The sequence below is a fragment of the Cynoglossus semilaevis genome, chromosome 17 (genome assembly GCF_000523025.1).
Source record: "Cynoglossus semilaevis isolate Cse_v1.0 chromosome 17, Cse_v1.0, whole genome shotgun sequence".
In the NCBI taxonomy this organism is placed as follows: Eukaryota; Metazoa; Chordata; class Actinopteri; order Pleuronectiformes; family Cynoglossidae; genus Cynoglossus; species Cynoglossus semilaevis.
Genome location: NC_024323.1, coordinates 7,399,507 through 7,427,500, shown reverse-complemented (window position 1 = coordinate 7,427,500; position 27,994 = coordinate 7,399,507). Strand labels below are relative to the sequence as shown.

Here is a 27,994-nt window from a genome sequence, read left to right as displayed (position 1 = left end):
GGAGGGAGACAACGCTCTGTGTAAATTAAGGTTGACTTAGGACCAAGCTGTAAAACGTTGGAACTTAAGTTATTTAATGAAGCTAACGTAAACTTTCTCAGTACCGTAATTCAACTCGCCACACAGAAACGTTATTTTGACTCGGGTTTGTCTCACACACATTTACATATTCATATTTACAGTCACTATGTGTATACATGCTCTGTCTTTAAGACAGAATCGCATATTTCGGTCTACACTTGTGTACGTTGTGGCTGGCAGGGAATTCACATCTGGGAGGGATAACTCTCAGCAGTTCCATACTGACTATTGGCTAACAAGAGAGTGATCTGAGACTGTACATGCTCCGATTGGCTGTGAATCGCACAGCAGCCTGCCCAAATTTGTGATGCTGTTGCTGGGACGGAGTCACAGCATTCTGCTGCCAGTCTCAGTGCCAAGGGGCCGGCAGCAGGAAAACGTGGAATCTGACCAGGCACTCTGTCCTGACAGATTCCTTCAGTCTTAATCTTTCCCATCTTTATTTGCTAGACAAATTAAATGTGTCTCTTTAACCGGGAACAGCAAGGGTACACACAACCACAGTAACCCTCATCAACTGTTAAAAAAACACTACTTTTCAGTGACCATCAGTAGAAGGCAGTGGTTATGTGGTTGGTGGTTGTTATATCTAAAATGATAAGAATGATTTAAAGGGGATACATATTGAGGTTTGATCCAATTAAGTTAAGGTTTAATCTCACTAAATTATACATGGGTGATATATGTATAATCGTGCAACTATTTCCTTCAAAACAAATGGGCTTTGAAAGAACTTGTACGTTTACCTATACAAGATTCTTAACTGCTTGTATTCCCACACACTGTCCACACTGACACTGACAACATTTTACATATTAATTCCTCATGCCAACAGCTTAGTGATGACCAGACGTCAAGGATAACTGCTGAGATTACACACAGACTCAGGTAGACCATGCATGACACAAAGTCGGTTTTTTGCTATATTCAGTGATATTCAGTCACTGCAAAAAAACAAACAAACAAACAAACAAAAAAAACCCAGATATTATCAGTAGGGCCTCCTAGTGGTGTTGGTAGTTGCCATTCTTGCATGTTATGAGTTTAAATGCTGTAGATCAGGGATTCCTCGAGCGGGGTCCATGCACCGCTGAGGGTTCATAAGCTGCCACTAGGTGGTGCAACAACATCCAGGCTTCGCCTAAAATAGAACTCATTAACTTTAAAGATTCTACTAATAGTTAAATGTACTTTTTCAATAGCTTTATAATGGCTTTCTTTAGAGTAAAATGTAGTTGTCATTATTTGTGCCACAGATATTTAACACATTTTTTAAATAGAAAAACAGAGCAATGAGAATGTAACGTTCACATTCTCTGAGACATAAAGAACTACACAAATGTTTCCTTAAATCTCTCCACAGATTTAACTGCAAAAATGTCAGTAAATGGAGATTTTTGTGTTGAACTAAACATTTTTCCTGTTTCTCAGACCTATATCTGTTAGAGATATGGTTTGTATCACTTACTCAGTCTATTTTAGTCTCTATTTTAAAGGATCTTACAGTGACGAGCCCGAGTATCTCTGCGAGTCATTACAGTTGAGGAAATAAATGTCCACTTTATACAAGTTGGCGCTTGAAATAATGTTACGCAATAACAATGTTAAGCAGGGCAAGTGCTTCTTGTAACATCATTCTTTCACATAATTTTTTTTTCAGTTTGTTTGGGGCGCGGCCGTACTGCGACCCAGAGTTCACTCAAGTTAAATGGACACATGCGGCCTACTTTTCCTAATCTTCTCAAACCTATGTTAGGGAGAGAGAGGCAGACGGAGGGGGGAGGGGGAGCACAAAGGGGGCAATGAGAGACGATCCATTTCTCCTTGCAGGTTTGTTAATGCTGCTGTTCCTGTGCCAATGCGCAAACACCCCACACTGTCGGATGGGATGGGACTCCCCCCGCCTCCCAAACCGAGGCTGCGCTCGGAGCGATCATGCGTTTGAATGACGAGCGCGTCATGCTCGTCTTCCTCCTCTCCTGCACAGTGCGATCGGTGGCTCTGTGTTCCGCGATCCCCCGGGATACTGTACCGCCCTCCATGGCTCTACTGTCGGCGTTTCGCACACACTGAATGGCTGTCTGGAGCAGGAGCGGGGAAAAGTGCGGAGAGAGAGCGCTGCGTCGCCTCCTCTGAACCCGCCGCTCTCTTTACATCAACTTCCCGGCCAGGGAGGTGAGTAATGTGTCTGACTTTACAGCGAGGGCGTCCTGTCGCCGGGGTCGTATAAGGATCCGCCAGCGGCGGGCGCAGCAGGCACAGGGGGGGGGGGGGGGGCAGGGGGGGGGGGGGGGGGGCAGGGGGGGGGGGGGGGCGGCAGGAAGGGGGGGGGGGGGGGCAGGGGGGGGGGGGGGGCGGCGGCGCCCCCCCCCCGACCCCCGCCGCTCTCTTTACATCAACTGCCCGGCGAGGGAGGTGAGTACTGTGTCTGACTTTACAGCGAGGGCGTCCTGTCGCCGGGTTCGTATAAGGACCCGCCAGCGGCGGCAGCAGCAGCAACAGGAGGGGGGGGGGGGGGGGGCAGGGGGGGGGGGGGGGGGGCGGCAGGAAGGGGGGGGGGGGGGGCAGGGGGGGGGGGGGGGCAGGGGGGGGGGGGGGGGGGGGGCAGGGGGGGGGGGGGGGCAGGGGGGGGGGGGGGGGGCGGCGGCGCCCCCCCCCCGACCCCCGCCGCTCTCTTTACATCAACTCCCCGGCGAGGGAGGTGAGTAATGTGTCTGACTTTACAGCGAGGGCGTCCTGTCGCCGGGTTCGTATAAGGACCCGCCAGCGGCGGCAGCAGCAACAGGAGGGGGGGGGGGGGGGCAGGGGGGGGGGGGGGGGGGCAGGGGGGGGGGGGGGGCAGGGGGGGGGGGGGGGCAGGGGGGGGGGGGGGGCAGGGGGGGGGGGGGGGCAGGGGGGGGGGGGGGGGCAGGGGGGGGGGGGGGGGGCAGGGGGGGGGGGGGGGCAGGGGGGGGGGGGGGGCGGCGGCGCCCCCCCCCCGACCCCCGCCGCTCTCTTTACATCAACTTCCCGGCGAGGGAGGTGAGTAATGTGTCTGACTTTACAGCGAGGGCGTCCTGTCGCCGGGGTCGTATAAGGATCCGCCAGCGGCGGCAGCAGCAGCAACAGGAGTGGGAGGGGGAGGAGCAGGGGGTGTCTGCGACGGTGGTCGTTATCTCCAGGTGGTCCAAGTTAAGGATACAGTACAGTAAAAGTTTGGAAAGAACGTGTGTTCAGAAAAAAAGGTGTCCGGGGATGAACTTTGTTTTTACGGGACAGAAATATCGGCGCCTTTTGGCCAACAGTAAGCGGTGTTTGTAGTTTAACGGTTAACACCACGAGCCTCTTCTCGCACGTATGTGAAAAGGTGATGGCGGTCTTCTCAGTCACCTTTTTGGCACGGCTATTCCTGTGAGCGCCGGTGGTTCAAGAATTGTGCCTCGTTGTTGATACGTGCTCCCACCACCCCCCGCTCTGTGAGGCACTGGTTCCGTCTGGCTCGCCCTCAGCCGCCGCCGCCGCCGCCGTAGCTGCTGCTGCGTGTCCTGGGATGACCTGTTGATGTCGGTAGAATGAAGAATGGCAGGGGCAGCGATTTCCCCCATCACCAAAATAATTAAATAAGCAACATTTGGGCTTGACAGCCGGCGTCGCAGCCAGCTCTACTACCTCATCGGCACAGTCAGTAAGTGTGTTGTTGTTTTATGGTTGTGAATAAGTCAACTGGCCTAGGAAATGCCTGACATTGTACATGAGGCTGGACGGTGCGAACCCAAAATATTTAACTGTACCGTTAGCTTAGCAGCTATTAGCCAGCTCTGTAGGCCTGCTGCAGATGGAATAGGGCTGTAAATATTTCACCAACATCTGCCACCAGTAAAAAAAGGAAAGCATTAATTAGAAATAACTAAACGGCCAAGACCTAAATGCTGTTTACTTTGACAAGTCGTCTTGTTACTGTAACACCCTGTCGCTGTGACCGGGTTTCACCCATGTTTTGTCGCCCCCCTCCCGGCTGCGGTGCCAGCGGACATTGGAGAACTACCGCGGTGTACAGACTGGCACACCGCGGTAGTTCTCAAGCCCTATTCTTATCCTCGTTTATTATCAATAAACACATAAAGGTTCGGGGAAACTTTATTAAAAAAATAATGTAATAAATTCTGTGTTTTGCTGCCCATTCTTTGCCAGCTCATATAAAAACAGTCATGGATCAGGCCTGTCTGTCCTGACTTGATCAGCTCAGCTATGCAGGCATGGGCACATAAGAACCAGGAAATGCCCACAGAGAGAATGCATTGTGTGCCAATTGCACCACGGATTCCACAGTTACTGTACCTTCCCCACGAGTCTATGGTGTGTTGAAGTGTAAAACTGGATAAACAGGACAGTATTTACACAGCTTTTTACAATACACATGCTGGTGAAGATCATCATACATCAACAGGCCATTCATTGTCAATGAAGTCAATAACATAGGTGTCTAGAGTCCAGCTCTGGGGCCGATCTGAGTCCCTTCAACAGCTTTGATGTGGCCAGAGAACTTGATGTACTGTATGGGATGGTCAAACGACTATTTAATCATATATTTTGGATGTTATTATATATTATTATGATCACGGACACAATGAACACAACCAGGAACAGTTGATGGTGTGCTAGCTCATTCATATTAACAAACTACAAGACAATAACAATTACAAGACAGGTTCAAGACATTAAATATCTACTGAACTGTACAAAGAACAATTTGATTAATATTTCTATATTGTTTTTAAATGTGTGTGTGTGGGGGGGGGGAGGGTAAGATCAGTTCTTAGATGAAGAACAAAGGGTTAGAAGAAGGAGTAGTTCTTGGTGACTTTTCTAAGAAACCACTGGGGAAACTGACTTGGAAAAAGTTTAAAGTATACACAACCTTTGCAGTAACTATTGCATTGCTCCCTGTCCTAACCAGCAATTCCAATAAACTGTTTAAGACAGTGGGGATTCAAATGCCATGTCAACAGAGACAATTGATGTGAACAAAAAAAAGTTAAAATTTGTTTGTAAAATCATAATTTGTTAAAATTGGCTGAAATAATGAAAGGAGGACCACTAGGCCCTTAATATATTTTTTTACTGTAAAGTCAGTCCTCCTTGAAATAAAGTTTTTAAAACTTAAAAATATAAAGTCTTATGTACGTTACAATTACCAGTTTCCAACTTCAATGGGTCATCTATTTTTACTAACTCACACTTGAACTGATGATTGCCATCATATCTGCAGACCCAATTGCCCCTGGTGATGTAAGGACACACACACACACACACACACAGTCGCAGTCTCTCTCAGTGCCAGTGCAAACAGAGCAAACACACCCAGCTCTCAGGCCTGTGTTCGTGTGTCTTTCAGTGCATACATGTGTGCTCACTTTGGCTCGCCAAACTGTAAACAAGCAGTATTGTCTTATGTCTGTGTGTGACTCAGTGTGCCTTTTGTGGGTTTGTTTGAGTTTGTGTGTGCGCATCTGTGTTTTAGTATGAGGGAGAGGGAGCTTGAGTGAGACGGAGACAAAGGGAGTATTTCTCTTTACCCTGGAGCTTGGCTACGACCCAAACCAAAGGCTTTGGATATGATGGTGTGGCTCACTCCAGCCCTTGTTAGCTAGACACACCAAACTTGGTTGTATATTTGTTATGGACGTGGCTTCCGTGATTTTGAATCCATGTTATTTTCAACGTTGTCTTTATGTGGTGTATATCTGTGTGTTTGTGCATGTTTTGCATCATTTGAAGTAACAGAATGCGTAATCATCTGCCATAGTCATGCATGCACACTCCTGATCATCATCATCATCATCACCACCACCACATACATTTTACATGCTACTGTTCCTCTCCATATTGTTCAGGGAAATGTTTACAGAACAAAAGAAAAGCCTCCAACACATGCATAGCAAAAAGATTTGTTTGCTTAGTCTGTTTGAGGAAGTGACTGGGAACATATTACGTGATGTTTGTTTAGACCACACACGTTTGCACGCAGAATAGCAGACCATGACCCAGTTTTATGAGGACACTGTCTTTTTAATGATACAGATACTAAAAGGGCATTCTGTTGCCTCTGGCAATAACAAGTACTGCAAGGCTGAAATGACGTGCGGCTCCTTAAAGATTAATGTTCACTTAAAAAACTTGCCACCACTCTATTACACTTCTTCCCAGTTTCTTCAGACTTCACCACATACCAAAGAAGCAGAGCAACAATCATAGTGTGTATGTGTGTCTGTACAAATACAATAGCAAATAAAGTGGGTTATTCTTCTCGGAAAACACTGTTGGAATTACAGTGTACAAAAATAAAATAGCTGTGAACACGATGATGTGAAGGGCCCTGACAATGTTACTATCAACAAAAGGGCTGCAGAGAAAGTTTGGGAACCACAGCTTTAACCCACATCAGCACTGTGACATTGGGTCATTATTAAAATTCCTGCAGACAGTGTATCTATTACCAAAGTAGTTGCCGTACACCCTCCCAGGACTCAGGTGACCAAGCTTCCATGACAGGAATAGACTGTAATCAAAGCAACTGATGGAAACAGGAGTATTTCACCAATATAAAATCAACAGAACATATGCTTTTCTAACTCACAATAACTGGACAAACTTGCAAAAGGAAGCAGATCATGTTGCATAGCACTTGTAGCAATATTATAAGCTTGTTATGAGGCAAAGCAAACAGTCCAGAGTTGACCTATGTCGCAATAGGACTGTATTTCCAGTAGGGCTGCGTAATGGCAAATATCTAGTGATACAATATGTAGCATGATACGGGGACGGACAACGCAATATATTGCAATATACTGCGATATTTTCTTGCATTCTTAATTTATAAACAACTATGCCAAAGAGTAGCAAACTAGTGACAGTCAGTGACTGACCTTTTATAACACTTTTACATCCTTGTAAAAGACAATGAAGACTGAAAATTGTACGTTTGTGGTCTAGGAAGTGTACTAAATGTCATTATACTCCACATTTATTTATTTAATATTTCTACTCTCTTTACCAACCAGACCCTTCAGTGGTGTGCGAAGGCGCACCATGGCCCAGACTCTTCAGATGGCGATCCCAAACTTCGGCAACAACATTTTAGAGTGTCTGAATGAGCAGCGACTTCAGGGCCTCTACTGTGATGTGTCCGTGGTGGTCAAAGGTCATACTTTTAAGGTACTCAGAGTTTTGTATTTGTTTTTACGAGAAGCAAACTATCCTTCATGCTGTTTAAAGTCATGGGAAATGTAGACACAGACACAGTTGGAAAGAACTGAGGGAGATGTTTTGTTTTTTTACTTTCTTTCTAATTGTAGTTATAATTGAAGAGAGTATATCTATAAAAACCTGGTAAATTAAATACATTTCTGAGCTTAGTATTTTATAATTAAGCACCTGTTTACCTATATTTACTGATGACAAAATTTAACACATTAATGCAAGAGGGAAATAAACAATTAAGTATAGATGTCTATGTATTTTAATCATTGTTTACTGTTATAATTTGGCAAAATAAATGTAATTTTATTGTTTAGAAAACTGTTTCTCCCCTTGTTTACTCTTTGAGTACAGACGTGGACTAAGATGTGTCTTCAAGTTTGACTTAATCACTGGTTTTTGTCTCATCTTGTAATTTGGCCTCTGTGTGTCACAACAGTGCATTTATCTAATGCAATTTCTTGCTGAGCAAAGTATTGATCTAAGACATTTGAAGAATAAAAAAGGACGAGCACATACCTAGCACATCTTAAATGCAGCTAAAAAAAAGGAAACTTGACTCACCTCCTTTCCTTTTAGGCTCACCGGGCTGTTCTGGCTGCCAGCAGTTCTTATTTCCGGGACCTTTTCAGCAGTAACTGCAGCAATGGTGTAGGTGGATCCAACAATGAGCCCAGCCCGACGGTTGTGGAGCTCCCACCTGCAGTCCAGCCCCAGAGCTTCCAGCAGATTCTAGCTTTCTGCTACACAGGCCGTCTGAGCATGACTGTGGGGGACCAGTTTCTTCTCATGTACACTGCTGGCTTCCTGCAGATTCAGCAGATCATGGAAAAAGGCACTGAATTCTTCCTCAAGGTAAAGGTTTAAGTGGTTTACAGACACTTGCTCAGTCAACTGTTTGGACTAATGTCCTGAGAATAAAAAAATGCTCTCTGTCTTTTCTGTGTCTAACTTACATAAATAAACACATCACACGTCCCTGAAGCTAATTATTTTCTCTACAATGCACAGCAACCTGCTATCAATAATTTTGACCATGTTCATTTACAAGTATGATGTCGTTTTTAGGTCTCCTCCCCGAGCTGCGACTCCCAGGGCCTTCATACAGAGGAGGCTCCGCCCTCTGAGCCTCAAAGCCCCGTCACTCAGACCAATAACAATGCAACGCGACCTGTGTCCTGCCTAACCCCGCTGCCTTTGGTGTCGAGAGTTAAGGCAGAGCAGCCGGCCAGTCAGCCAGAAGCCGCCACTCCCTATTCGGTGGTGTGCACCCCTGTGGCCAAGCGGCTGTGGGAGGGCAGCAGCAGCCGGGATGGAGGTGGGGTGGGCTCAGTTGGAGGGGGGGGTGCTCGGAAAGCAGCTCGTTATTCCCAGGAGGCAGTGCGTGGCAGTGCCATCCAGAGCCCTGGGGGCCTCGGCCTGGCCGTGGGTATGAGTGCCACAGCGACGGGCATGGCGTCCGGTGGCGGGCTAAGTGGAAATGCCAGCACAAATGGAAACTCCACAGCAGGACTGGGCATGTCAGAGGGCGCCAGCCCCGGCACCCTGAGTACCTACACTAGTGACTCACCCATCAGCTACCATGATGATGAGGAGGAAGAAGAGGGGACCGATGAATGTGCCGAAGAACAATATCGGCAAATCTGTAACATGTATACCATGTACAGTATGCTCAACATGGGAGCTGCAGGTAATGGAGGAAAGAGGACGTTAGCGCAGTGTTGTTAATTAAAATGTAGTTGATCCCACCTGGCTTACCTTCTTAATTATTGACATAATTTTTTACAAAAAAAGAAGAAAAAAAATCTGTGGGAAACTGCACTTGATTCAGTTTAATGTTTCTTTACAAGATCCCTGCAAAACAACAACAAATGCCTGCATCATTCTTTGCATGCATTAAAAATATTTAAAAAAAATTAATCTAAAGTTATTTCACAAAAATAATTAACTCAATTAATGCATTCATTTTGACTCCCTTAATATTTCCAAACATTATCTGCAGATGTCCCATGATACTGATGACTACTTACTACACTACTACAAAAACTGTTTCCCTGCAGCCTTACTGTTCTTAGTCTTTGGTGGATGCTCCTTTCCCACCTACCTCACCTTGATCTTACCATTTAACCTTCTCACAGAGGATGAATGAATAATTAGGTCGTAACTCGTTCGGCCTTAGCCTCGGTCCCAATTTCTGTGGTTTTAATGCAGGCATCCATTTCTAAATCAGTCTATAAATTAAACAAATAAAGTTTCTTTTTTTTTCATTTCATCCTAAAGTGGTTTCATTGTGTTTCAGCAGCTGCTGGCGAGCGTGTGGAAGCTCTACCAGACCACACAGAGACGCGGGGTAGGATGAGAGGCAGAGATCTGACGTGTCTGCCCGCGGAGCTCATCGCACAGATAGGCAACCGCTGTCACCCTAAACTCTACGAGGATGGAGACCCTGCTGAGAAACTAGAGTTAGTCTCAGGTAGGTCTTCATACTGCGCTGTCTGTTTGGCATACCGTACAATGGTTAGCCTGTAGAACAGACACAGCTGAAGAATAAAGTAATCCAGCAGCTTAGCCAGTGTTACTTGATACTAGGGAGTGGACAGGGACAAGGACGATGGCTCTGATATGTGTACAGGAGCAGAGGAACTTGTCCTCAGATGACTGGGCTTTGCATTGGCATTGGCATGCAGATTGCGTTGCACGACTGCACATGTGATTCATTGTGTGCATATGTCAAGGTCATGTCGTGACAGTCGCTGTTATCTCACAGGCTCGGTAACAAACTCTCCATAAACTACATGTGACAGATACAGAATTTAAACAACAACAAGAGAATCAAGGGGGAAAAGCAAGATTAATTTTTACCAATGGATGAAGATGCTAATTTTACACGGAAAAAAAATAGATTGTAGCCACAGTAAACAGAGATGGTGAAACATTCCCTGCTGTAGTGAGAACACAGTTGTCGTGGGCTACGGTGGCACATTGTGATTCAAGTTTAATGGCTGATGTCTTTCATTTGCACTTGCTGCAGGAACGTCTGTGTATATATCACGAGCCCAGCTAATGAACTGTCATGTGAGCGCAGGGACCAGACACAAGGTGCTGCTGAGAAGACTGCTGGCTGCTTTTTTCGACAGGTTTGTTCCTTGAGTCTCTGTCGGTGTTTATATACTTTAGCATGTGTTTAGTGGAAAATTCAGCATTAATTTCTAGTAAAATTGTAAGTGCTTTTTTTTAATTTTACCATGTTCTGTGTTTTATTGATTTTATTTTGATGCTGCAGGAACACTTTGGCCAATAGCTGCGGCACTGGCATACGGTCATCCACCAACGACCCGAGCCGCAAGCCGCTGGACAATAGAGTCCTGCATGCAGTTAAATGTGAGTGAAGCTAAAAATGATAATGAATCATTCTTTATCGTTTAAGATTCTGGGCCATTGAATATAGAACATAGTGAAAAAGATCAATCTGTATGCAGAAGTGCCATTTGATTTATTAATTTACGGTACTTAAACATGCTTGAGTTTTAGTGTTTTATTTTCTGGGTTTAACAGGAGTTGCATATTGGACAAAAACATGACACTGTCATGCAAATTACAACATGATATTTGACAATTTTGTTCTAAATTTAAAAACAACATGTCAGATTATTCAGCTCTTTTCACTAAAAGATTTGGTTTGAACGGTAGTAACTCGCAGTGACCACTAGAGGGCAACCTATACTCCATAGGTAAGAGTTCAGAACGTGTGCTACGCCCTCAGTACAGAAGGTCATCCAGGGTGAATGTAAACAGTGAGTGTGAGTTTATTGCTGAAAAGAGCCAACACTTGAACTGAAATAACTAACCTTTAAAAGACACATAAAGAAACATATTTATTGATGACTATAAATTATTTATTAACACATTAACAATGTGGTAATCTGTTTGTTTTGTATTTTATTAATAACTAATAGATTACTAATTAATTAATAATTCAAGTTTTCAATTTGTATTCATTATGGTTAATGACTGAATTGATCAATAGGAATGAAAATTTGACAGCAAACGTTCATTTTATTATATATATTTATATATGCACCATAACTGTTGTAGCTAATTTGGTAAAAGTGTGGGTTTGAGGTAATGTGAAATCTTTTGTATGCACAAATAGAGTTAGCAGCAAAATAGTAACTGAGGATGATGGGATAAAAGTTTTTATTTTACAAGCTCTATTTTGTCTTCAGTGGATTATGAAGTGAATGTTCCAGTTCAAACTTGTGAGCGCTTCTTAATCTGATTTTTCGGTAGCTCCTCCAATAAGGCCATGCCTTTTGTTCCTTCTCCGCCTCAGTTTATTGCCAGAACTTTGCCACCAGCTTCAAAGAGAGCGAGATGAACGCCATCGCTGCTGACATGTGCACCAATGCCCGGCGTGTGGTCCGCAAGAGCTGGATCCCAAAGCTGAAGCTACTGATGGCAGAGAGCGACGCTTATTCCGCTTTCCTTCCTGACGGCGTCAAGACGGAGGAGGATGCCCTGGGCGCTGATCAGGCGTTCGACCCCGCCTCCCTGGAGGGAGCTGGCAGTACTGGTGGAGTGGAGTCGGGCGGCTCTTCAGGTGAATCTCTACCAGGTGTTGGTGGAGACGGAGGACCATTATTTTAAACACTGTGTTGGGGGAAGTTTGAAATGTGGTGACACACACGTACACACACACACACATGTGCGCACACACACACACACACCAGTACACCCCAGTTCTGCTTGCCGCCTCACTCTTTAGCCCACACTGATATCTACCATATGACTGTCTATGCTACATGCTGGGGTTGGTTTTAACCTGACGTATAAAAAGACTTTGGACAAAGGTGAGGAATGAGAGAGAGAGAGTTGGCGTCACCCTAACCGATCTCTGCCTCCCCCTTTGTGTGTTTTTGAAGTGTGTACAAACAGCCACTGTTGATAAATGAATACATTCCCTGACATGCAGGCGTCTGGGGGAACTTTGGTGAAGCCTAGAGGAGGAGACGAGGGAGTGATGAGCAATAGAGGTGGCAAAAAAATATTGAATGTAAGTGTCGACGTCAGTGTCGGCGTTCTCCATCCCTGACTGACACCACGTGTTCCAGAGGACTGGGCTCCACTGACAAAGGATTTGGAGTTAAAAAAACACGAACACTACTTGTTCTTCCTCCTCTCCCATCTTCCACACGTCACCCTGCAAGTATTCTTTACTCCACATAACCTCCCTGCGGATCGCCGAGTCCCATCCAAGCGTTTCACTGTGCAGTGTCTTACACTAGTAGATCTTCTCCTCCTGGTTTCCTCATTTTTAGCACGTTTGTCTGTGAACTGAAACGTGATCCAGAGACGAGGGAAAAGCTTTTTACCGAGAAGATTGTAGAGACGTTTGAATTGGCAGCAGGTAATCAGAGAGGGTCATGTTATTTTTCAAAGACAAACTATATTTATGTATGATAGCCCATGCCTGGTATGGTGTGAAGGACGTAGAGAGTGAAAAGGTTTGTTTTAAAATCTGGATCTTCATGTTTTAATGAACGAGGTCTTGTCAAACAAGGAGATGTGATTATTTTTGCAAGAACGCACTCTCGTCATTGGTCCCACGGTGGTGGATTTTTTCTGTTTTGTTTTTTTTTCATTTGTAAGCGCAGTGTGATGGAATGGGCAGTTGAACTGCTACTTTTGAAAACATTTCATCGTCTGTTTGCATAAACGAGATCGAAGGCTCGACCTGTTAGGTTTGGAACGAGCAGCGTTCACCTGCAGAAATAGGAAGAAGGCTTTGTGGATCTAACAGTTTATTTTTTTAATCATACTAATATTATTGAAACAGAAAAGGACTGCTGACATTTTATGGAATAATAGTGGAATAGTAGAATGTGCCTTTAATTAAAAACGATATCAGTACCAGAAGCTTAGTGGAAGTCGTCACATCATAGAGAAGAGTTTGCCAGAGTCAGACAGGTTTTATGGTACATGCCATGTGAGGCGTACTCTCCATCTCCATGTTTGGCCTGTGTTTATACTGGTATGTAGTTTATTTACGTGTCTACTATGCCACCTTAAGTGTGGAAACTCCGAACAGGTTGAGTTTCTTTGGAGTTAGAGCTAGGATTTTTGCACCCTCCGTGAGAGGAGGTGCAGGTTCCCGCACCTTAATGACAAGAACCAGTGGTTTGTGCACCTTTTTAGAAATGAAAAAGAAAATGTGTGTAGCATTTGAATCCCTTTAGGTGAAATTTGTTTTTTTGTTTTTTTATGTCCTTGTCTGCCCTGTGTTCCTCGCCTAGAAACGTGGCACAAAAGTCCTATTGTAAATAACCACCCAGACTGTTGAGTCGTGTCCCAAGTGTTGCTGGATGTGTGATCGTGACGTGTTGGAAAAATCTCCCTGAGTGGATGGTGACTTCCTGAAGGAAGAATACGAGTAGATTTGAAAGTTGTTTTTTTTTTAATTCTGGTTATAGGTTAATTCATGACTGAGGAGAAACAAAAAAAACTGACCGAGTGATGTCTCTCTGAAAAAAGATTCATTTTTCTAGAGACTGACACGGTTCAAAGTAAAAAGTAACTGAAGTTGAATCGATTGATCTGATTTTGACCTTGTGAGGTAGAGCTCTCTCTACTTTAATATTATTGTTATTATTTGTTTTGGAATGAGTTCATTAAGGTGCTTTGACAGGGAGCATTGGGGAAAGAACAAAAAAAAATGCAGTACTTGTAAGTATAATGACAATAAAACCTCAAATTTGCATTTGACTGTAGATGCCAAACAGGCACCGCCCCCTTACCTCCCCCACCTCTTACCTCCTGAGTATGTTTGAAGACTGTTGTGCTTCCTGTCCTTCACGCAGCTGGTGTCGTGTTTCACTTCCACAAACGCATCCATGTGTGTGTTCCACAGAGAGCGCTTCTGCACGAAAACAAACAAAGAAAATTCATGTTTTTGTGACATTTTCCATGACTACATTTCTTCGTGGCTCATACTTTGTCGGTCATCGTCAGTGAAGTGGTCTGCTTCGATATCACATGACGTTACAGCTAAAAACCTCAGCCGGTTAAAACTTGAATATTTTCACACAACTGAAAGCCCCAGAACTCATACCTCAGAGATTGTAGTTTAAATGCGGAGAGCACGGTCTTCCCAGGGCCGTCGGACTTATGCATACGGTTTTGTGACATCGCTGAACAATGGCGGTTTCTTTATCAAGTATAATTTTAGTTGAACCGGGAAAGCCTCACTTTGAATAAATATCTGTTTTGACTGAGGGTCAGGACGGGCGGCATTTCATTGGACGAGGTTGGAGACAGTTTAAAAAATAACCAACACATATCACAAATGACAACGGTTTTCACATGAAGTGTCCAAACTGAAATGGTCACTGTGTGGTCGGTTTTAGTCAGTGTGAAGTAGTCGTAACATTTAAGGCCAAAATCACATGACTTCTCAAGGTTCAGAAGAGTTTTGATTCCAGACGCAGGGGGCAGCAGAGTGCAGAATTGTGGGAATAGTAGTAGAAATAAATATTCATATCTAAACTCACAATTACTACAACATTTTCACCCAAGGGAAGAGGTCTGAGACCCGTGGCCCCTGGGCCCCTGTGTGTCGGCTGCATGTAGAATGATATTTGGTATTTGTGATAAAAACGGAGCAAAAACTTTGGGCCAAATTCACCGTGATTTACATACAAAGAAGACGCACGACGTCAGGTAGTGTCAGCGAATTGCTGAAAAAACAACGTAACATCGTTGTCCTCTTCTACCTAAGATTAGTTTCAGCAGCAGTGTTGGAATTTCTTAAACTGTAGAAATCTGTTTTTTTTTCCTGTGATACAACAGGAAGAAGAACTAGAAACCACTTCCTTCGTCTAAATCTAACCTCTGTAATATGACCACAGTATTTTAATCTTCATGCACTGCACTGTTCTTGTAAACCGTTGGCAGTGTGTGTGCAGGTCTCGGTGAATTTTTATTTAGTGGTAAAATGATAAAGGTGTTAAAGATCGCCGACCTCTGCCCTCACTGTTGGAGATAAAACGCTGTTTAAATGACACACAGGAGACAGAGATTCAACTTTGGACAGATCTTTATCATCACTGCGATAAAAGTGTGTTCAGCAGCTGTTTATAATTAGCAGCACAAGTTTAAGAATAAAAGTGAAGTGAAAGGACGGACATATTAAATATTTGCAAATCAACATTTTTGGGTTAAATATAAAGTATAAGGTGGGGGGGTTGTAAACAGTGGCGTTCACTTGAAATACAATGACACTAAGGTGAATCTTTAAGTTTTCAAAGATAGGGAGCGCGTCACCAGCTGGAGTCATTAACAGTAGAACTGCAGTTTGTTGTAATCGATTTAAATAGATGATACAAAAGTCATTAATTTGTCCAACGTGGACATAAATGTGGTCAAACCAAGTCTTTTTGGCCTTTAAAGAAGTGCAACAATTAAATACTTTTTTTTTTCTGAAAAGGAAGTGCTTCACGACTACTTCAGCAGCGTCTCCTAAACTGCTCATTGTTGAGGGAAAATCTCTAACCAACAGGGCAAAGCTAACATTTAATTGTGCTAAAGTTAATTGAGGAAAGTCTTTGCTTTTTTTAACCCTGAATAAGAATAATAAGAGATAAAGATGAAGTGACTTATTTAATCCTGAAAAAGATAAGAGATAAAGATGAAGTGACTTATTTAGCTTCTGACTGAAATGTCAACGTAAAAGTCACATGAAGTCATGTTAGCCTGTTCTCAGTACAAACACTGGCTATGACTGAACACACACACACACACACAACACTGACATCACACCACTGACCGGGTCAGAACACCCTGAACACCTACACTGCTTTCAGGTCAAAGTTTAGGTCAAGAGATGACCTAAACATTCTGTGGGAAAACAATTACCCTCCACTCACAATGACTCTAAAAACAGGTATAAGTGTGTCACTGACGGCCCACGTCTGCGACAGGTGTGTGAGCGTTAACCGAGTTACTGTCACTGTTTCTTCTACGGACAAAAAATGACATTTCTGTAATTTACAAACACGTGTTCTCGCTCGACAGAACACGTGCATCTACACACTTGAATGGACACGCTGTGGCATGGCATGGGGAACCTTCTTGTCACTTAACAGTACATATATAAATATGGCTATATACATGTATAGACTATTAATACTGTATATTATATATAGAACCACACACACATACACATAGAGGTCACTTTGTTTGTTGTGCGCTCACAGCATGAGGAATATATATTTATCCAGAAACAGCGCTTCTTCACCACCTGTGCTGTAACCGGTCGGCCCATGTCTGCCCCTGCGCCTTGCCTTCTGTAACCCAGTAGCTCCAGTTGACCTCTTGTACTGCTCATTTCCTTTTTTTTTTCTCTGTGTTCCAAGTGCCAATAACTTTGTGAAAGCCCTGTAACTGTGACCCAAACGTCATCAAAGTAATTGCACATTAACGACTGTAAATTAAAATAAAATAAAAAACAAATCATAGATGACATGTCAAAATGGATTCAGTAATGAATATCTTAATAAAAGATTTGTAACAATTTCCGTGTGGCTTGTTATTTTTGCTGGCTGCCACTGTGTTTGGTTCTCTGTCCGTTAGTCTTCATTTTAAGTTCAAATTAACAGCAGTTGGCAAATGAAAACACACCAAGAGACTAAAAACAAAAAATAAATCTGTAAATTCTACTCAACGATAAATTGACTAAAATATAAATTTTGAAAATTATTTTAGAGGATATAAAATGGACATACTGACGGCATTAAAGCGGAGTACTGAATATGCAACACTTTCAAATGATTATTTAATGTTTCAAAGATTCATTGTTCGAGTTTTCTTTTTCTTTTTCACAGGAATATCTATTCTAATCATAGTTATCGTGTCTTGCACAGTTCAATGCCCCCACCTGGAGGCGTTCACGTGTAAAGACGTATCTTCAGGGTATTAAAAATATTCAAACCACCATCGTAATTTTTTGTGTCAAATTTGCCTGAAGTCTTTTTCGGTGTGAAGATTGCTGATAAACTAAAGTAATTTGCGTTTTGAAAAGCAATTCACATTAGACCGGTAAATACGTACAAGGGATAAAATACTTGTATGCCCGGCTTATTTACTTTGTGCTTTAGTGCCCTCTAGTGGTACAATAGTGTATGAAACGATACAGCTTGAATATACCGTTCACTACAGTACTAAAGATAACTTAGCGTTCACGTCGATATGTACATCAGATGAATACAACGCACGTATCAGACAAATGTGAATATTTTAAGTACCTGTAAGTTTTAAAATGAATAAATAAAATAATATTTACGCCATTGGTTTTTTTAACGTAATTATAAACATAAAATGTTATCAAGACATTTTCATGTTAGCTTGTAGACACTAACAGGCCCGATAGCGTGTCGATGGTCAGTGACTTTTGCCTTGGTAAAAAACATGTTTTCTTTAAATTTCTAAAACATTTTAAATTTTAATAAGAAAAACACGTTTTTTCATTATATATTACTACTTTTACAATAGTTTTTTTACATTACAGTAGTTATGTTAATCCGTTATTGTTACTAGCAGCAACACCAAACGTTTTGAAATAAAAGTGGTAATGACGCCAAATAAATAAATAAATAACTGATTGTAATGTTGGATATAGCAGGCACCAGTCGACGCTGTAGCCACATGTAGTGTATAGTCTTGCTATAGTCCTTCAGTAAATCTGCATTTTATGCAATGCTATAACTGTACCACACGGCGGCACCATTTCACCGCCGATAGAATACAGTACATTCAACTCGGGAATTTTGTGGGTTGTTATACTCATTAGAAAAGAAAGACAATTAAAAACGCCGATAAAGACAAACATTGACAGGCAGGCGTGTGATGATATTGACAATATAATTTTGTTTAAATCAATTGTTTATATTTAATAAATTGTTAACTTTATACTTTTTAAAAAATAAATTACTTTTTTTTTTAAGTTAAAGGTTTTGGAGTTTCTTTACAACCACCCTAAACAACACTTAGCGCAGCTCTACCCTACATAATGTGTAGCCATTTTAACTTATTGCACCATTTGTATTCACAACACAGAGTGGGAAGAATGGATTTTATTGCCCATATTTGGGCCGGGGGAAGTGGCAGACACTCTCAGTCCTTACTACTGTTACTTAAAATGGCTTCAGGAAACAAGGGCTCCCGCTGACGTCATGGGTTTTCCTCCGTCTGCGCTACAGAAGCAGGATGTGCTTAATATGGGCATCTGTTTGTTAACCCACAATCTCCCTCCTCCTCCCTCTTTCCATTTCCCTGCCAAAGGAAGTAAGACACTGGGGGAAGGGTGAGTCCGGAAGAAAGCCTTCACACTGTGCTCCACTTAACTGGGGGCTGTGGAATCACAGCATTTATTCCAGGTGTGTCTTAAAAAAGACATGCAGAGAAAATCTGTTACACCAAACACTTAATCTGCTTGCTTAATCAGATTTGCCAGTTGCTGCCAACATGTTTATATTACTTTCACAAAATAAAAAATAGGAACTTGAAAATAAAATGACATTACGTGTTTGATGATCATTGTCTTCACAGCAAACGGGAAAACAGTGCTTCCAGGAACAACTGAGATTATGAACTAGTAGTTAATGGATATATTCTGATAGAGACTGACTTGTTTACATGTATATTAAATAATTTGTCTCTGCTGTTTTTACTTGTAAGTCTGCTAAACGGCATTTTTTATTTGCTGCTTGGTCTTGTACTGTAACATTGCTAAATCTGCACTCAAAGTACAATTGCAGCTCTATATTAGTATTAACCCAGGGCCGTATGTATTTTACTATATTATTTATCATATAATTAGATTGCTGATGTATTACGTTGTGTATAGACTGTATTTTATTGTTGTTTATTTTGTTATATGTCTTAAGTTGTCTATGTGCCTTTTTTAAATACTAAAACCAATTACCCTTGGGGGACAATAAAGTATATGTTGAGTTATACAGCGCAATACTGCACTCGTTATTTGAGGTTCTTTACATTTTTTCTCGCGCTGTAGTTCCACACTGACCCGAGACACTGCGAGTTTAAAATAGACAGTTGTTTGACCAGTTGTTGCCTGTTTGAAACATGTGACCAATGGGCGGGGAGTATGAGCTATGACGTACACAGTGACGCGGGCGAGGTAATAAGTAAGTCTCCCGGTCGTCAAGACCGGTTGTATTGTGTCCGCTTTGGAAATTAGCGGTGGGAATATTTGATCTCACGGTAAAAGTGAAAGGGAATTTTATTCAAAACAACCGACGGACATGGAGGTCAGCGCCGAGGCCAAGAGGATCATGGTAGTGGCTCTAGGGAAACTCTACAGCTCCAGGACCCAGCGTGGAGGTCTGAGACTACACCGCAGCCTGCTGCTGACTCTGGTCATGAAGTCCGCCCGGGACATTTATCACGAGGCCCAGGTCCAAACAGAAAGTGTTGTTAACGAATGTCAACAACCACCACCAACACAACAGTCCGTTACCCAAGGAACAACGGAGGCCAGTCGTGTGGACCTCTTGGGCCCTGCTCTGTTGACCCACGAAAACCCTCTCATGTTATCCGTGGGAGATAAGGAAGAGGAAAAGCAGGAGAGAGCCGGAGCTCAAAACAAGGAGAACCAGTGTCCCAACGGCTCAGCCCAACAGTCCAGGAAAAGACGCGGCAGAGAGGCAGCAGAGCCGGACTTTTTGCCTTGTAAAAAGGCAAAACTGGAACAAGGAAACTGCCTTCATCAGCTGACCGTTACTCCGGTTTTAATGGACTACATGAAGTGCAGCAGTGAACTGGCAGCGCACCCATCCCCCACCATGACTCTACACAGAGCGGTCGCGGCGTGTTGAACACACTTCACTTCAGCTTCGCTGTGAAACACTTCACGGGGAATTGAACTTTCTTACCCGGTCCAGGGTAGACCTGGTCGCGTCAGCAGCGGGTCCTGGTCTCGAGAGACGGAGGATTCCGCACCCAGGGCCACAAGACATGGCTGCCAACAGGCCCGGACATGTTCCAGGAATCACGGAAGTCGACGTGAAGTCGTGCTAGGAACTTTTGGCCTGTAAAAAGGCTCCACCGCAGTGAACTGTGGGAGCTGCTCCGGGTTATCGCCACAAACACGGGTTCAATTCAAAGAACCTGGTCTTAAATAAACACCAATTGTGATCTCGAACATATCTGTGAGCACGAGTGCAATTGTCACATTGTGAGTGTGTAGAAGCTGAAATGCTTCCTGGAGGAGATGATGATGATGATGATGGTCGATGTGTTTTCAACATTCAATGACTACAACTACCTCAGTATTTATTAAAAAACACGTTTTATATTCAAGGAATTTCTGCGTGATGTTTTTGTTGGTGGAGACACATGGATCAGTCAATGATGATAAGGCTGAAATATGAATGTAAATAAGATGGATCAGTTAGGTCAGGGTGTGATGGGGGTGTGGAGGAGTCAGCCTCCTTCCCCCACAACCATTTGCACAACAAAAGCAGGGGACAATTGAGTGGATAGCCTGAAACAGTGGGAACACTCGGGGTCTGCTTTTTCACACGCTGAGGTCTGACCACCACCACCACCAGAGGTCAAACGCTGCAGCCTCAGAGTCACGGGTTCAGTTGGATTATTTCTAATCCACCAGAACAAGAAAACGTCAGTCTGTGATGTTCTATCACACACTGTTATTACTCACTTTTATGGCTGTGATTTTCCCCTGGTTTGATCCAAAACACAAGTGTTGTGGGGGGAGTATGAAAGGAATTTATCAGCAGTGTTTGTGTTGGGGGGGGGGAGGGAGGCAGACACAGGAAAATGAAGTCGAGAATGTGGGGGGAAGTGCACTCGTGTCAGGCCCCATGAGGCCCTCAGGGAGCTGCACATTCTTCCGGCTGAAACCTGAGCTCCCAGTCAGTGTACATGGAGCTGAGGGGAGGGGCCGGAACCGTCTGGATGTGCCTGTGAAAAAACACACGTCATGCACATAAACACACACTCTCTCTGCCGTCTCAGCATGTCTTGTCTGCTTCCCCACCCTCAGATGCAGTTTAGTATCAGTACACATGCATGTCCTAAACATAAAAAGATTGAAGAAGTTTGACATTTTCCCAGCTCGCTGATCAGACCTAAAATTAAAAATATAAATATGTAATGAAATTACATGTCTGAATATTTTACCAGCTGTCAGTTTACTGAATGGATTAACTCAAAACCACACTAAGAAATAGAACAATCAAATATCATCTACAGATCATTTCAGGAATAATCCCCATACACAGCGTTTTTGGTTCCCAAATAAACTCTGTATTTATTATTATGATTATTATTCATGTAATTTTGAATATATGATTTGTCAACTTTGGAAATATTGGTCAGAAAATTCAGCAATAACACATGAATGTAGATCTGGTCTTCAACATAAAAAAGTTAGATAACATATAGAAAAACTAGAGTAAAAGTGAAATATAATACTGTACAAATGGAGGACAAAAAAATCATCTCATTTTCTATAGTTCAACTTTTCACCTACAGAACTTTGAGGGCATCACAATAAAGGTGCATATTAAGGAATTAGAATTTGGTTGTGTAATATTTTAATATTAAATTGTCACTATTAAAGGAAATTACATTTTGGGACCAAAATAAAATAATAAGGAGGACAATAATGAGACCAGACGTGCATTCTCTCTGGAGTTTATTCTTAAGGAAGAGTTCTGTTTGGAATTACAAAATGCACTGGTAGAAATAGTGTGAGACGGGTTAAGAGTGTGACAGATAATAGTGTGTGAGAGAAAGAGAGAGAGAGAGAGAGAGAGAGAGAGGGGAGAGAGGAGGAGTTAGATCGTAATTTTCCAGAGCCAGTTGTAATGAATACATCATCAGACGTGGCCTTCTCCTGCAACCTCTGACCCCCACAAACAGGAGGAGGGAGAATATCTTTTTTTATTCAGAACTGCACTTTCTTTTCTTCATATATTATTTTTTTTTCAATAAAAACAGTTCTTTTGTAGTGTCCTGAACATGGTTGTGTTGTGCCTCAAACCCATGTAACAGAAGAAAAATGAGACTCTTACCAGTCTCACAAAGGTTTTTTTTTTTTTTTTAACTTTTTTGTTCTCAAAAATAGAAGGAAAAAAGAAAACATTGCTTTTTCTTTTCTTTCTTTTTTTTAAAAACATCTACCTATCTATTTTTATATATATTTTTTGTATTCCTCTGGTTTTCATTATTCTGCTTTTTCTTTTATGTCCTGAAGGTGACTGTTACCCCACGGTGTGGCATGCACATAGCACATGCATTTCTGGAACTAGGATTTTTTTTTTGTTTAATCTTTTGTACCTAATTTTCTTCTTTTTTTTTTTCCGTAGCGGCTTTACATTGCTTTTTGAAGACTTTGTGTGGTGAATCAGCATGTTAGTGGATTTCACTGCAGCAAAGACACAAAGATGGATGGTGAATGTTTAGGGGTTTTACAAGGGGTCTATTTTGGGGGAGGAGGGGTTCTAACATACGCACACACACACACACACACGCTAACAAAGATTTGACTTAAACATTAAAAATTCAAAAAGATTTTTGGAAACAATACAGAAAGCATAACACACACACACACGCCCTCTTCCTCTTTCTTTTTCTCAGACACACACACACAAACCTCACCACCGTAGCTACATACCTAGTGTGCTTTCTGCTTTTAAGTTAAGTGATGTGAAAAACAATGGTCTGTGACATTCCACTGAAGTTGGAAAGACACTGAGGCAGTTTTTTTTTCTCTTTTAAAATTTTTTTCCCGGTGCATTCTCTGGTCAACAGGTGTTAGGCCGCCAGGTAAAATATTGTTCAAACAATTAAAAAAACCCCAATAACATTAACATTAGTAATTAGAGTAACAGGGCCGACAGTGACGTGTGTTATTGACAGGAAGTGGTAGTTTGAGGCACACATAGAAACACGCAGATGAAAATAAAGAAACTATTAAAAATAATAATTAAAAAAACCCTTACATTTTCGTTCCCTGTTTCGTTGATGGTGATAAAGCTCAGGATTTCTTTTCCAAAAAGTGTTCACTGTGCCACTCCGTGACCTGTGTTTTCACACGGTAAAAGGTACAACGATCCTCGCTAACAGCTCTGAACAAGAAGACACAGGGCCAGTTAGTCCTACACTGCCGCTGCGTGGCCACATGTGGTAGTTCTGGCGCAAGTGAATTCGTTGTGATTAAGAGGAAAATTAAAGTCTTCAAATCTAATTCATTCAATGTTTAAACCTTTTTAGCTCATTGACCTGTTTTTTTGGGGGGAATTTCTGAGCAAACAAATGAAATACACAGAAAATAAACAACCAAGTATGGGGAATACGTGTCATTATCACAATATTCGTGTTGTCATATTAACCATCCATCGTGACAGTCATCGACAGAACAACAACAATGAAGAGTTTCTCTTCTTTTTCCGCCTTTCTATTGGTCTCTTTCTATCTGAATTCTTCTTCTTTTTTTCAGACCCAAACCTCTGGAAGACTTTGAGAGATGTTACTAATTTATCACACTGGTGCACCATCATCACCTACACCATTATGTTTCAGCTTTACCCTGCTTCCCAGTATATCATTGTAGGTTATCTCCTTTAGTTACAAAAAAGTCACTTCCACAAAAATATGTGCAATTCTGGCTGTATCAGTGGCAAGCATTTGGCACAGAACATACAGAGAAGCAAGCAAAAAAATTAATCTTCTTTTTTTATCTTCTATATATGCATACAGTAAGTATCTGCTCCCACTGCATCCCTCTGTCGTTAGATATGAATGTATAGAAAGAGGAATGTCATACAGATGAGAGAGAGAAAAACAGAAAGGCTCTTTTTTTACATTAAAAACAAAGAGAAACCCCTTACAGAGCACAACGGAAATGCTGAGGAAACACTCCCCCCCACATACAGTAGATTTTCGTTGTTGCTATTATCATTTTTTTTGTATCATTCATGCAGGATTCCACAGGGTGTACAACTCCGAAAGTCTAAAAAACAAACAAAAAAAAAAACCAAAAAAACAAAAAACGAAGCTGTGTGAAGTGCAACTGCATCAAAAGATTCAAGCTTCAATGTTTCAAGAAGTAGAAGAGGAGAAAGAAGAAGCAACTGCAGGAATAGAAGAAATACTGCAGAATACAGTTGTTTTTGTTGGTTCTTTTTTTTTTTTTTTTTTTACCCAACTTCCCAACTTTTTTTCCCCCATACAGGTCATTGGTTGAGGTTGGTTTTATTCGTTTCTAGGTTCTCCAGGGACTGTGGTAAACATCTTTAAAACACCCCTGTGGTTTTTAACAGAAAGGACTCGTCAACCCCCTGCATCACTCCGCGACTCTCCCACCCACATGGCCTCTTCACCTCATACAGGTGGAGGGCTCATTGTCAACTTTGTTCTCATTTTAAAAACACAGATGATAAAACTCATCAATATACAGTTTGTGGCTGGGAGCGTCGGATCAGATTCTCTCTGCAGCTAACGGAACAGACGTTAGCTTTTAGAAGCAAAAAAGAAAAAAAAAGAAGAAGAAGAAAAAGAGTTGTTCTCTAGTCTCTGACTCTGAAGTGTCTTTTGTCGAGTCGCAACTCTTGACATCGTGTAAGTGGCTGTAGCTGACTGCCAGAGGCAGAATTTAAGACACACAGCGACCGGTGTCACCATCAGCTCTTCTGCTTGCATCCACGAAAACTGGGTTGAGGTTGGTCGAATGAAGCATCAACGGATGAACGCAACAACAACACGAGGAGGCAGTGGAGGCAGTTTGGTACCTCCTCCAACACCACCGTTCTCCAGACCCTGCCTCAGCGTCCGAGTTTCATCCCCTCATGTTGACGCCTGTTCCCTCCTCCAGCCAAGCTTTGGTCGGACACACCGAGCAGCAGAGGAGAGAAAAACATCGAATTGAGAACTATTTAAAAGTCACTGTTTCCCTTGGCAGTCAACGCTCTCCTCAGGAGCTTCTTGTTTTTGTTTTTTTTTTAATTTTGGTCCATGGATCAGTTTTTACTCCTTACTCCCGTCCCCCGTCCCCAGAGGCTAGCACCAGTCATCGTCCTCCGTCTCGCTGTAGGGTTCATGCAGGCCCTTGCGGGGCCCCCTGGGATGCCCAGCTGGAGGGGGGACCTTGTGGGGCCCGGAATGTGGGGGTCCATGGAGATGAGTGGAAGGTGATGAAGATCGGTAGCCGTTTGGAAGGCGTCGCTGGGCTGCAGGTTGCACTTGGCCCTGAACGGGCCCAGTGAGGGCAGTGGTTGGTGGTGGCCCGTGATGGGCAGTCCTGGGAGAGGTGCGAGTGGACTGTGGATGGGTTGGATGATGTGGGTGTGGGTTGTTTACAGGGTGAGTCTGGGGTGCAGGAATGGGATGTGAGTTATGGGGCTGCGAGGGCGGCGGCAGTGGGTGGTTGGTCAGTGCGTGTGGAGTGGGGTTTCCACTCTGTATGGGGCTCTGCTCGTAGGCAGGTGGTTCATGGTGGGGCTCATAGTCCTGGTAGTCCTGGGGGTAGAAGTTACCATCGCCTTCCACGGAGCCACCCCCTCCACATGTATCTCCCCAACGGGATGGAGGATGATGACCAGGGCGAGCGGTGCCATGGTGGGTCAGCGGGGGGCCAGGATGGGGAGTACCTTGGCCTTGGGGAGGCTCTGGAGAAAAGCGGCAAGGTCCAGGAGGTCTGCTTTGCGGTCCCCCCGGTGGTGTGGGCATGGTCTTACGGACCACCGGGGAGTAAGTTACGTGGGGCCGGGGTGTTGCAGGGGTCTGAGGCAACTGACGACGGCCACGTCGGGGCGTACTTGTCCCCGAGGTTGAGGGAACAGGACTCCCGCTGACTGAACTACTGCCCTACATGAAAAGTGAAATAAAGCAAATAAAAAGAACGAACCACAAATTCAAGGACAGAACATGTAGAGTAAAGTAGATGATGGGAAAGGAGAAGAAATGAAAAGAAAAGAGTCGGAAAAAATGTAACGGCACGAGACAGAGAGCAGGAAAAGTCCGGGTAGAAAAAAAAAGCCAAAACAGGAGAGCGGCAACAATAATAAGAGCAGCAGTCAATAATAATAATAATAATAATGTCAGTGAAGGAAACAGGCAGAAAGAAAGACATCAGACCATGACGGAGAAGATTCAAACAGCAGCAAACACAGAGAAGCAACATGTCACGCAGAAGAAAGAAAATAAAAGACGACAGGAGAAAAGAAGGGTAGAGGGTTGATTTCCTTTGCAACAAGAACGGCACAGGATAAATGTGGTAAACAAACGTACCTTCAAATAGTAATGTCATGTCATGTTTACGTACATTTAAATCACTACAACGCACACTTTGGTGGGCAACAGCACCCCCTGTTGCAACAAGAGCTCTGTGCAACAGCCATTTAAATTATTTTCAGGCAGACGGTGCATTGTGTTGGTTTACATTTTCCAAACTTTAGGTAAACATAAATTCGACTCTGGTGGGACTCGAACCCACAACCTTTGAATCACTTCTCCCTCTCACAACTAGAAGTCCAATGCGCTATCCATTGCGCCACAGAGCCACACATGCCAGTGAGATCATGTGCCTTTACAACGTGTTAGTTATTTTGGTACGGTACTAAAATACATTCCTGACATAATCTGTCTTAAAATAATTGTTTTAAATGTTTCAAAAAATTCCAGAAGAACAAAAAAAGCTTGATATTGCTCAGAAAGCCAAGCTAAGTTAGCACCATTGTAATTTCTTTGTCTAAAACAAAGAAATAAATGTAATTTACAAAAAAAGTTACATTTATCAATCAAACACTTAGCAACAGCATGTGAAACTTGACTGCTAATAGACAGCTGAAAAAAAGCCAATGGTTATTGTAAACAAACTTCAAACTTGATTCTGTTGGACCAAAATCCCACCTGTCTGTGTACCAGACACTCGCGACCCTCACTGGGTGATCGTGACCAGCGGCGGTCCCTCTCCCTCTCCCTCTCACGCTCACGCTCATGCTCGTACTCGCGGGAGTGCCTGTGCCCGTACTCGCCGCCTCGCTCTGCCACATAATGCTCCTTGTCCACAGAGCCGTGGTGGTGGTGATGGTGGTGGTGGTGTTTTCGGTCTTTGGACCTGCCGCGATCTCTGTCTCGCTCCTTGTCTCTGGACGTGAGGTCTCCGGAATGAGTGGTGGTGCTGAGGTCTGTGCCCAGGCCTGACCGTTAAAGTGTTGGAAAGAAAAAATATACACACACTAAGGTAGAATATACGTGTTTTATACTACATGAAATAAACATTACAATCATACAGTTATACGTCACGTTATTTGGACTTGGATGAATATTCTGTCATCTCTGTATGTGTGTACTTCATGTGCCCATGGAGTTTTTCTCACCGTTGTCGACCTCGGCGTAACGACAGAGGGACCGCTCAGAGGCGCGGTGGCTGCGGTCTTTTCGCCGGTGTCCGTGTCTGGTTGTTCTTCCCTCCTCCGGTATCACGCGGTCCATGTGGTAGTCATCTGGCCCCCCTTTGTCTCGGTGGCCACGCCCTGACCTGCTGTGGCCGAGCGATGACGCCGAGCGTTTCATGGGACTGTTGTCATTGATGGTCTGGTGGCGGAAAAGATGAAGAGGACACCATGGGGGGGGG

At 43.3% G+C, this 27,994-nt stretch overlaps 4 protein-coding genes and 1 non-coding gene across 22 annotated transcripts in view; 2 read left to right on the top strand and 3 right to left on the bottom strand.

The window, feature by feature from the left end:
* sez6l2 (seizure related 6 homolog (mouse)-like 2) overlaps positions 1 to 7,946 on the bottom strand; it is a 70,293-nt gene extending 62,347 nt beyond the window's left edge. The window contains exon 1 of one of the 2 annotated variants that reach the window (XM_017040227.2): positions 7,882 to 7,946. The gene's annotated coding sequence lies outside the window, so the exon portion shown is untranslated. The remainder of the gene's footprint in view (positions 1 to 7,881) is intronic. The other variant, XM_025064421.1, reaches the window with a different exon arrangement.
* On the top strand, positions 51 to 14,691 carry nacc1a (nucleus accumbens associated 1, BEN and BTB (POZ) domain containing a). 6 transcript variants are annotated; one of them, XM_025064423.1, is made up of 8 exons: positions 51 to 2,256; positions 7,122 to 7,275; positions 7,897 to 8,172; positions 8,386 to 9,007; positions 9,617 to 9,790; positions 10,349 to 10,454; positions 10,601 to 10,698; positions 11,608 to 11,850. In XM_025064423.1, the coding sequence occupies exons 1-8, from the start codon at positions 2,027 to 2,029 to the stop codon at positions 11,709 to 11,711; spliced, it is 1,764 nt and encodes a 587-aa protein (XP_024920191.1). In that variant the 5' UTR covers positions 51 to 2,026; the 3' UTR covers positions 11,712 to 11,850. The 6 variants fall into 6 exon arrangements, with proteins under 6 accessions (XP_024920191.1, XP_024920193.1, XP_016896174.1 ...); XM_017040685.2 differs by having other exon boundaries at positions 1,033 to 2,256; positions 9,620 to 9,790; positions 11,651 to 14,691; XM_017040684.2 differs by having other exon boundaries at positions 1,045 to 2,256; positions 11,651 to 14,691.
* A 4,825-nt stretch (positions 14,692 to 19,516) lies between these two features.
* ier2a (immediate early response 2a) lies at positions 19,517 to 20,691 on the top strand. The gene has a single exon (XM_008329701.3). The coding sequence runs from the start codon at positions 19,635 to 19,637 to the stop codon at positions 20,205 to 20,207; it is 573 nt and encodes a 190-aa protein (XP_008327923.1). The 5' UTR covers positions 19,517 to 19,634; the 3' UTR covers positions 20,208 to 20,691.
* Positions 20,692 to 20,723: 32 nt separating this feature from the next.
* cacna1aa (calcium channel, voltage-dependent, P/Q type, alpha 1A subunit, a) overlaps positions 20,724 to 27,994 on the bottom strand; it is a 53,870-nt gene continuing 46,599 nt past the window's right edge. For 11 of the 12 annotated variants that reach the window (XM_025064238.1, XM_025064236.1, XM_025064231.1 and 8 more), the window contains 2 exons: positions 27,268 to 27,337; positions 22,035 to 26,223 (listed from right to left, as the gene is read on the bottom strand). In XM_025064238.1, coding sequence (XP_024920006.1) covers positions 25,417 to 26,223; positions 27,268 to 27,337 — 877 coding nt within the window. In that variant the 3' untranslated portion in view covers positions 22,035 to 25,416. Of the gene's footprint in view, positions 21,316 to 22,034; positions 26,224 to 27,267; positions 27,338 to 27,994 lie in introns of those variants that run through there. The other variant, XR_003052352.1, reaches the window with a different exon arrangement.
* Positions 26,827 to 26,918, bottom strand: trnar-ucu (transfer RNA arginine (anticodon UCU)). Its single transcript is given in 2 exon segments — positions 26,827 to 26,862; positions 26,882 to 26,918. It is a non-coding gene; the product is annotated as a tRNA-Arg (tRNA).